General features: G+C 37.0%; 1 protein-coding gene across 1 annotated transcript; it reads right to left on the reverse strand.

The window, feature by feature from the left end:
* Nucleotides 1-4,939: 4,939 nt before the first annotated feature.
* LOC113672794 (ubiquitin C-terminal hydrolase PSMD14) lies at nt 4,940-10,846 on the reverse strand. Its single transcript, XM_027189139.2, has 13 exons — nt 10,690-10,846; nt 9,894-9,965; nt 9,644-9,656; nt 8,550-8,656; nt 8,299-8,369; nt 7,717-7,798; nt 6,898-6,966; nt 6,510-6,617; nt 6,334-6,408; nt 5,938-6,030; nt 5,482-5,514; nt 5,319-5,381; nt 4,940-5,090 (listed from the first exon to the last, which is right to left on the reverse strand). Exons 1-13 carry the CDS (start codon nt 10,738-10,740, stop codon nt 4,995-4,997), a joined length of 933 nt encoding a protein of 310 aa, XP_027044940.1. The 5' UTR covers nt 10,741-10,846; the 3' UTR covers nt 4,940-4,994.
* Nucleotides 10,847-11,045: the final 199 nt, after the last annotated feature.

Raw genomic sequence — 11,045 nt, forward strand, 5'->3', positions numbered from 1 at the left:
CATTATCAGGATCAGGCGAAGAATTTTTTTTTCCTCGGAAGCCATAATTTTCGACTGTGAACTGAGAAGAATTATAACTTTGGACTCTGTTTGCATATATTTCTTACTGAAACACGTGACTCGGATGTGCACCAACATGGCGGAAATTATTTCTGTGACGTCACGTGAAAACGATCTATAGGTTAGGGTTTAGGGTTTAGGGTTAGGTTTTAGGGTTATGGTGTGGGGCTAGGGTTAGGGTTAGGGTTTAGGCTTAGTGTTAGGGCTAGAGGGTCTGCGGTTGAGGTTAGGGCTAGGGTGAAAGTTTGGGGTTAGGGTTTGGGGGTAGGGTTAGTGTTTAGGGTAAGGGTGTAAGCCTCTTCAAAAATATTTTTAAGAAGATTTTGTCACCTTTTTCACTTAAATAACCACCTGAAGAATTTTGACCAGTTAGATTATTTGAAGCGGTTGGATTAATTTTGATTGGGGTTTAATAACTTTTAGTAGTTGGATGATTATTTTTACCAGTTGAACCACTGTAATATGCTGGATCTTTTTAACTAATGTTACCATCCTTACCTGAATTATTTGAACCAATTTCACTGGTTACACATGCATTATCCAGTTAGACCATTTCAACTGGTTGGATTATTTAAACCAGTTTGTCCATTTTAGATATTGGCATCATTTTATCAAGTTGGATCATGTTAACCAGTCGCACCATTTTACTAAGTGAGATCGTTTCTTCCGATTGGACCATGTCACGTATTTAAAACCTTTTCACCGTTTAAACCATTTTATCTTGTTTTGGCTGGTTGGACCATGTTAACCAGTTGCATCATTTTGACTGGAGTGAAAAGTTCCGTTCTTAACCCGAGCCCTAACCCTAACCCGGGGTTAGGGTTAGGGTTAGGATAGCTCGCAGCTAGAGTTAGGGCTTGGGTAGGGTGGGATTATGATTAGGCTGAGGGTCACAATTTTTTCTGAAAACATCCAATTTTTTTTTGGTATTGTGTTTGGCTCTAAACTTTAACAACTACTTGAAAGTTTGCTTGAAATCAAAATATACCATTTTTTGCCAAAATAACTGCCAAAATGCGCAATTCGGGCCTTTTTATCAATTTACACTTGGTTTAAGCTTGGTTTTTGTGTTTTCCCACAGACTCTTAAACTATTTTGCTGAGAACATTTTTTGCAGCGTTTTTAAAACTGAAATAAGCTTATTTTTGCAAAAAAAACAAACGTGTTTTTCAGTCGAATTTAGTGTTTTTGTCAACTTTAGCGAAAAATTTTGCAAAAATCGTACATTTCTGCCGTATTTTGGAGTTTTTGACAGATTTCGTCGCGATCTTGTGAAAAAAATGGCAAAAAATGGGTAAGTCAGCGCAATTGTTTTTTTTTTGGTTTTTAAGGTTTTGTTTGCCCAAATTTTACTGAGAACACTGTGTGTTAGCTTGTCTCCATTGTTTTTTCGCAGATTCTATCGCTGTTTTGCTGAAAACATAACGTTTCAGCTTGTTTGCATCGTTTTTGGTCGTGAAATAAGCTAATTTTTGCAAAAGGAAAAAAACCTGTTTTTCAGCCCAAATTGACATAAAGGATACAGAGGAACATTTGTTTATTGCTTTTTTTTTTGTCCTTACTCATGAAGTTGATTTTGGCATTTCAAACAAAAACTCTGCTAGAGCATTAATTGAATGACATATCATGCACTTACTTTGAAGCAAGAACACTTTTTTTTTAATTCAGAAAAATACCTTTTTATTTTTTTTTAAGGACTGCTGGATATAACCTGTACAACCAAGATGAATTTACATTCATTATTTGTCATAACTTACACTAAATTAGAAATTCAAGTATAAAATGAGGGTACTAGCCCTTTAATAGTGTTCAAAATTTCCATATGCAGGGGTACTTGTGGCTACTGGAGAAGAATCAGTCTTTAACCCTTCACCCCCCCCCCAAGGGAGATAATAAGTACAGATATCCTCTTCCCTAGGGGCAACTAGCTCAAAAGTGAGTGATCTCAAGGGCCCTCTAAAAACGTTTTCTACAGCAATAACTAAGCTCTACAGAAGCACACTATGCAGACAAAAGGTGTAAGAGAATCAATGAATTCTTTAATTCTTGGTCCCTCCCAGGCCAACCTATTGTACAAATCTCATGACATCTGTTCCAGTTTCATCAGTCAATTTTTCAAGCTTCAAGCTTTTCCTGCAATTATGTACTTGTTCTTGAAGCTGAAAACTAACAAGGTTCCTGTAAATTAAGTTTACATAACAACCTAACAATTTGTGAAAATCACACAAATCCCAAGCTATATCCAGAATTATGCTCTTAATAAAATAAACTTTTAAAGCAAATTGGGATTTTGCCCTAGTTCTTTTTATTTTTTCGTTACTTTTTAAATACATTTGTATAAATAATGCTCCCCTAACTCTCCCCAAAACTTTTAGAACAGATGCAAACTCTTAAGAATGATCAAGCTTTACCTTATTATTAAAAATTTTTACATCTTAGACTACCAAGTTATCACGGAGGTTTTTTTCGGTACTTTGACCTGTTTAACACCTAAAAAGAAGAACACATACATAACACACACACAATCAGCCAGGTCAAAATGTGCTGCAGCCAACAATTTGGCCACCTACAATGAAATAGCTGCCAATTTCACACATGTCAGACTTCTATTCAGGACAAGATTTGGCCTCTGCTGCCTATTACTATTGCCAGCTTGCCTGCCACTCAAAATTTCAACTGAGATTGTACATACATACATGTGGGATTAGGTTACACGAGCGAACCTGCACTATTGAAAGAGGTCAATGAATTATAACTCAAAGAAACATTGATAAATAAAATAAATCAATAGAAATGACAAAAATTAAACTAACAGCAGACAGCTCTTTTTTGGCCTTCGGGGCCTGATCAGTGCAGTGATCTTCAACTAAGTGCTTAATTTGGACATAAAACCAAAACTTGTTGTGGTTAAATATTATTATTTTTCTTTCAATATTCCCATTCCAGCTGATGTATATTATTTGAATAACAAATCTTATTAGCATGTTAAAATCACCTGAGGAGAAGGCATACACTTTGTGCCAAAATTGCTTTCCATCAAGTACATTATCTAGTACATCATTACCATCTTCAGGTATTTCTAATTTACTCTTGAAAATCACACAAATCATAAGCTATATACAGCATACAATTGGCAGCAAATTATTAAAAAGGAATGCAGTAATCTTTAATAATAAGAGTAGCTAAATAACAAATAGCCTAGTCAAAATGTGCCGGTAACCAGGGATTTGGCTTTCCACACAGAACATTTGTTAGGCGTCTAGTCTGGACAAGGTTTGGTCTCTACCTTCTGTTACTATAGCCAGCTTGCCTACTTCTAAAAAACGTTTTGACTAAGCTGAAAAAAATGTTTGAGAGAAAAATGGCCACAACAAGCCCACTTACAGCAAAATAAGAAACATAAAAGTAACACTTCAAATTAATACAGAATATAAGCCTTGCAGGATTTAGCTCTCAATAAAATTAGTTAAAATAGCCGATCTTGAGTTTAACTACTCACTCAAAATGGGCTGACAGCCTGCAATTTGGCCACCTACAATGAAGTATCTTCCACTGACTTCACACCTTTCAGACTGCTTTTCAGGATGAGGTTTGGCCTCTGCTGCCTATAATTACAACAGCCAGCTTGACTACTACTAAAGAACATTTTGACTGGGCTGTGCAAGTGTTACTAGCATATAAAAAGCACCTTCAGGTAGATTACAGCAAAGCAGACTTTGTACCAAAACACTTTGCATTAAGTACATCATTACCCTCTATAGGTATTTCTAGTTTACATGTGAAAATCCCACAAATCTCAAGGTATATTACATCATACATGTTGACAAAGCAATCAGGGGTACATTTTTCATAATAGGATGCAATGGTCTTCAGTATCAAGATTATTTGGTACCTAAATAGTAAAATGTTCGAGAGAAGAAATAATCATAAACATTTTTTCTTTCTCATCAGCATCGACTTCCAAAAGTAATGGATAATGACCACCTAAAACAAAGAAGAAATAAATCAAATTTTTGATTTCATAGGGCTTCAATACGAAACAACTATACATATCTTTTATTTCCTACCACTTACAAGTGGCAGGAATAGCTGAAATGGCCTTCACGTGAACACAACAGAATCCTATGCGTGTATAACCATGTAGAACTATTTATTCGGTATCGAAATTACATCCCAAATGTCATGATATTTGACTGAAACTCAGCTTACCCATCTTTCGTTTAGACTTCGAAACTTGCTGCTTTTTACCACCGTTTCAATGTTTTCTTGTTGTTCAAAAGGTGGTAGGGCCATTGCAGACCGTGATTTTTTTTTTACTTGAGAACCAGATCACAACACCCAAGCCTTTTCACGCTAAATATTAAACTACTGAGATTTCCTTCGCCGCCGTAAGCCGCCATTTTATCTTTCCCTGAATACTAGTTCCCAAGCTTCGAGCCCGAAGGTCTCAGACATGCACTGAAATTATGACATTCGTTATTTCAGGGCCAATTTAGAAATAACGATAATCGTTATTTTGGTGTCGAGATCATGCTGATCACAACTGAACGCACATTTACCCCTTTCCTCCGCCATCTTGAATGTTGTAAGACAGTGGAACCGAGTCCTTCTCTTTATTTAACACGTTTAAAGAGGATTGGTAAAGAGTGCCACGAAATTACTATATCCATAAATTTGGTGCCAATTTAGAAATAACGATAATCGTAATTTCGGTCTCGAGATCATGTTGTTTGACCCGTATAAGGAAGACTGGGTCTAGTACACGAAGTCGATACTTGAGCGTCTTTGTCCACTTCCCAAGAAAACTAAGGGAGAAGAAACCTTTCGTTCCCTTAAGATTTATTAAGACAAGTTTGGTCAAGACAATCACTCCTTTGAATACATTCTTGCTTTAGTTTAATTATTATACAAGAGCACAGATTGGTTCTAAAACTTTAGAAGACGACCGAGTTGAGCATGGCGCCGAGGCACTGGACGATGTCTGACGTCATCATCACTTCTACGCTCTCTTCCAGATGCCGCTTGGGATCCTAAAAGAGGAAAGGAAAAAAGATATTTTGATTTCACAAAATTGCGTCCCCTATCATGATGCACTTTAACTTTGAAATGAGCTCGCGCTCAGTGGAGATCAAAGAGCAGACCCGAGATAAAAACGCGGAAAGAGAGCCTTGTCAGCCGGTTCTTTCTGAAGTGAAGGGCCCCTAACGTCGGCGCTTGAGGCATAGCTGGCCAAACCAAAAGATCCTGTAACAACTGACCTGTTTTCCGACATTTTTTATGGCCCGTTGTTCTGGAGTCATACTGTCTTCCTCCTCTACAGCCTAACAAAAAAAAAAGAGTAAAGTAATTCATGTAAAACTTTTTGTCTAGGCGCAAAAAGAAGGGGTCTGTTCACAGTCTACTTTAGAATAGTAATCTTACCTTGTGGTAACTCTTGACAAGCTCCAACATTTCCTGGATGAAATTAAAAAAAACTGCTTCAACACTGTATACCGTCAACTCGGAACTATTCAAAAACTAGTTGATGTAAACTGAGTGATGATGCAGCCTTCGTTCAACTCTCGCAACAGCAACGAAAGAAGCAGTAAGGGTTATTAACATACAAACGTATATATCAACTATCTTGGATAATTCTTTACAGAGAAACTACAAGCCTGCTCGCCCTTCATTCGGGAGGGAAGTTTTAACACCAAGTACATCTATCCCTTGAACAGTTGAACGAAATTGGTTGAATCTCTTGAAGAGCCAGACATTCGTGCAAAATTACACACAGAGAAATATTCCAATAACTGTTCAGTTCTGAGGAGTATATATTGTTTATGCTTTGACTCGCTGTAACGATTTTGTAAAGTGAAGCATGTTAGAGATTAAACTTACTTTAACTGTTTTCTGATTCAATGCGCAATGGTCGTCATAATCTTGCAAAGTTAAACCGTCCATCCATGTCTTCTTGTGCAGATTCAACAACATCTGAAGAACAACAACAACAAAAAAACACTAGGGAATGAGAGTTAGGAGACAAGAAGCCCAGAACTGCTCCCGTTCGTAGCATTTGTACTTTCAGTCAGTGACGAGACATGCTCGGAAAAACCCCCCAATTACGGATTCGAATTTCTGCTAAGAGAACTCCACTCAAGTGTGCCTGTGTAACCAACTGAAACATCATCTTTTCACCTCAATCAACAGGCTTGAAAACATCGCAAGATCATTTCTATGATTGCGCACTTTCAACAGTATCAAGGCAGTGAGTTCCAACTGAAGAAGTTTCAATACCTTTTGTTCGAGTTCATTCTTTTTGTAGTTAATAGAGATTGAGTAGTAATGTCTGTTCAGACCATGTATCAGAGCCTACAAAGGAAACAAAAGGAACATGGGTCAGACTATGCAGGTACTCGTGAATACGAATTCCCAACATTTCATCTACTTCCCTAATTTTTTAACAAGGATACCTGTATTGAAGGCTTCTGTAAATGTCCAAGATTTGAGGTCGTCTGTCGCGACTCCTGACCAAGGACCATCATGTTCGGATTAATGAGACGGAATGCATCTATAACAACCTGCGGTCGAAAAAAAATACAAATACAAATATAAACACGAGTACCAGTATTGCTGGGTAAATGGCGTTTTCCTGGGCAAATACACGTTTTAAAGCTGTACCAGTATTGTTTGGTAAATGGCGTTTTCCTGGGCAAATACACGTTTCACAGCTGTACAGCACACGTACATGTAACTTATCACAATGTCACAAGTATGAATTGTCCAAGAAAGCTGCCCAACCTAAATTTTTTTCACAAGAGTCTGTACTGTCTTCCACAGAGTGAACCGGAATACTCTTACCTTTCCTTTTACACTCTGAATGGGATCGACAACAACTGCAACAGCTCTTTCAGAGAGTGCTTCAAAACTCTGTGGAAATAAAAAGAAGATAAAAAAAATGGGTACAAAATTGCATTTACACTTATAACAAGTTTGGAAAAGAATCTTTTTTAATCTGAGTCACCATGTTTCATAAGCGTGGGTGGCTTATCTCCAGGAGTCTCGTTTTCTTTTTCTTTTCGGTTTTTTTTTTTTTGGGGGGGGGGGGAAAGGGGGGAAGAGGAGGGGGAAGGGAATGATCACTACTTTTGGGATTGACCCTTTCAGGAGGGTCACCTCAATGCAGGGATTGCTACTTTTATTAAGAATGCTTTTTCAAACCTCCAATAAAATTCAATAAAAAGTAAAAACACACAACAAAAGGGAAGCAATTTGGTAGCTAACGTACGTATATATGTATACTAATTTGACCACCCCCCCCCCCCATGGGGTTCTCAAGGCCAATAAAAACAAATTGGAAACAAACAATGTGAATGAACATAATGTTTTTAAAAATCCCAACTGGCAGGCAGTAGACTGGTTGCCATGATATAAAGTGCAGCAAAGGAGCTGAACTACCCTGTAGGGCAGAAGCTTGAACCCAGGGCCACTAGATTACAAGTCCTGCACCCTAACCACTCAGCCACAATGCCACCACCACAGTGAGAGGAGTACTGAACAGAACTATTCTTGATTGCGCCACAAGACAATTTGACAACCAGGGCAATTCAACACCCTCAATAGCAGTCCTTCATTGAAGACTGCAACTAATTGAAATAACCACAATACCAAATCAATCACCTGTTGAGTGTTGATATCAACTCCTGAGAGCCAACAGCCAAAGCCTGGATGAGAGTGGTACCAGCCAACCACCATTTCTGGCCTGAAAAAATACAATGACATTTAACAAATTTACATGAAAAATGCCAGCCGTGAGGTTAATTTTTAGCCAGTGCCAAGCTCTCAGGAATGGCAGACAATCAAATAAGCATTTGAACAATAATTGGTGTGGTTCTCTTTAGGAGTGATGTCTCTATCCTCAGTCCCCCTCCATTTTAATCTCTAAGAGAAACTTTTTTTGCTCGTAATGAAATGAAATGAATGATGTTTTGACCTGAAGCTTATATACAAAGCTAAAAAAATGATCAATGCAGGTAGGTTGCAATTGCTTTAACAGCAAATTACCCACACCTAGACCAGACGTACAGATAAGCTGCAAACTTAAACTTCAGCAAGTAATCTGCAGACTTTTAACTTTACAAGCATCCCTGTCTGGGGATACAGACCTTTACAAATAAAATCCCACCTAAAGTAGATATTCATTGCTCTTATAGATGAACAGGCTATTGTCTACTGTTCTAAAGGATCTACCAGACAGTATACCTGCCAGTTTGCTTCAACATGTCCAACATCTTAGCTTGAAAAACAGGATCCACAGCCTCCACACTCACACCCTGTCAATAAATAACAAATAAATACCTCAAATTATAGAAAAATAACTAAGCACTGCAAGGTCTTTTACAGGTTAGTGTGCAGTGATACTGGGTAAACATTTGCTAAATACCAGGCAAAAAGTTCAAAACAAAGGGCCTAGAGATTCAATTTTCTCCCAACAATTTTTAATGTGAACTTACCGTTCCACTTTGCGGCATGGCAAACACATCAATCACTCGCACAGTGTAGTCATCCACAAATTCTCCCAACATTAGACCCATGACTTCCATTGGAACACCTGCTCTGCCTGAAAAAGTAAGAGTTAATTTTTAAAAAAATTAATGGTAGATGGATGAATGTCTCTCTACAGGTTCAAGTTCAAATTCAAATTATGATACAGTAAATTATTAGCCAGAAACTTTATGTTCCATTGTCAAGAACCTCTCCATCAAGTATTTTTTTAAAGCAGACTGAAGAAATGGAGGAAATGGGCTAATTCTTGTTTCATCTGTTCCTTTTAATAGAGGTTCCAGCTGGTATGTTGTTGTTGTCAACTAGCAGAAGGCAAAAGCCCAGAAGACACATTCCACTTATATAAAAATCAATAGAAATTATCTCATTAACAAAAGCAGACTGAAAAGCCCAAAGCATCAACTGTTGTCATGAACTCTTTACATCATTAACTAAACTGTACAATGTGCGACAGCCCAACAAAAGTTCAATTGAAACTTATCAATTCACAAGTTTTACTTGCTCCAAGTAATATGTTAACCCTTTACACCCCAACATCAGTATGCATATTCTCCATACTGTCCATAAAATAATCTTTTAAGGATGTTGACAAGGAGAATTTGTTTAACAATCAAATGTGTCTTTCGTTGGTGATCATTTCCTTAATTCTTGTAACCTTTATTCTTTTTTCTATCCTTTGTGACCTTAATTCAGGCTGATGATGTGAGGAGAAATTAGATGCTAGTCACCCTAAAGGGTCAAAAAATTAAAATAAACCTTTTCACTCCCAAGATCCAATTAGTAATTCTCCTTACTGTCTGCCATACAATTCTTATGATGTTAGTTCAGAGAATTTGGTATTGGATCAACTAATAATCCCATGATTGATATTCTTCTCTATTCTCATCACCTGCCTGCTTGATATTGTATTGATATTGTAAGGAGAAGTTCTGTATCGGTCACTTGTGGGAGTGAAAGGGTTAAGGGGTAGAATATGCCATCAAATTGGTTTCATCTCCGGAATTAACCAATATACAGTGTATCATATTAAATTATAACTTACCATGTTTTAACATCTTTCCAGGAGTACATTCAGGAATTAAAAGTAAATTGAATGAAAGAAAAATGTTAGAATTTCAACAATTGTAAATGAACATTAAAATCATAACATTCTGGAAACATTACCAGAACATGACTTGGTGTAATTCTAAAACAACCCACATGGCAAGTGGGGATGTAAGTATGTGACATGGTATCTAAGTGAAACAGTTTGTTGCCAGTTGTGAGTTTCATGTGAAAAAATATTATCATACCTTAAGAAGAGCTAGTGAAGAGATATAAACTTGTTCTGCAGTATCAACAACTGGTGCATCACTTGGAGGAGCCTAAGGTGAAAATGAACATGTGATCACATCAGATATCTCCACATCACGTATTCACATGAAACTGAGATAAAAGTATTCTGACATGTCTTAAAATATGATTAAGTGTGGGAATCAAGATTATTCACTTACACTTCATTTTGGTTGAGTTAGATCGATTTGCAAATTAGTTTTAAACAACATGACCTCGTTCCTCTAGCTCTGCCGGTTCCTCCAATTAAATGTAGTTCGTTGTTTGATTACAGTAAGTAGAATCTTTTGTCAAATAAAGCTAATTAACTTTGAATTGTTGCCCCGAAACTGACTTGTAAGATTTTAAACGGTTTAAACACGAGTATAACATCGAAAGATGCATGGTGAACGTCCGGATGAAGAGAGTTGTGTGAAAAACACAGTTGTTAGAGTCAGAGACCGGTGTTTTCACCGCATTTCTACAACCTCAGCGGAAATCATCTTCAGAGTGAAGACTCCCAAGGTTACATTCGTCATTTTAAGTACAGTTAAGCTAAGAATACGATCCTTAATTATGTAATAATAGCATACTTTATACAAAAAGCGTATTTTCACTGGATACAGCTGAGAGAAGTGGGTCAAATCAAACTTTGTTAAAAATTATTGTGAAGTTTATATGAAATAATTGTTTCAACGTGTTGAACGAGAATTTGTGAAGGTTTTTAAACATCGTTGTATCTCGTTATAAAGCGTACGTATCAATAAATAAACAAACCTGCCCGACCCCAGGAATACCACCAGATCCTAGCCGTAATATTCTGTCCATCTTAAGGAAAGAAAAAATTTAGTTCCTTCAATGTGAAATGACAACGCAGTTTTCAATATGGCGACTTCACAAATTATGTGGTGTAACAGTCATATAGTGATTTAGTTTGGTTATAACCGCTGATATACCGCTGGCTCTAAAACTGACCAATCGGTGCTGAAGCCAGGTTATATCTGATAACCTTTAGGTACATTGCTCTCACCCGAAAAGAATAGAAAACAACACTACAACGAAAATAAATAAACAAAAAGAGCAAAAAAAAAAAGAAAAAAAACAGAAGAAGAAACAAAAGTAATCTTGACCTC

The sequence above is a fragment of the Pocillopora damicornis genome, chromosome 1 (genome assembly GCF_964200805.1).
Source record: "Pocillopora damicornis chromosome 1, jaPocDami1.2, whole genome shotgun sequence".
In the NCBI taxonomy this organism is placed as follows: Eukaryota; Metazoa; Cnidaria; class Anthozoa; order Scleractinia; family Pocilloporidae; genus Pocillopora; species Pocillopora damicornis.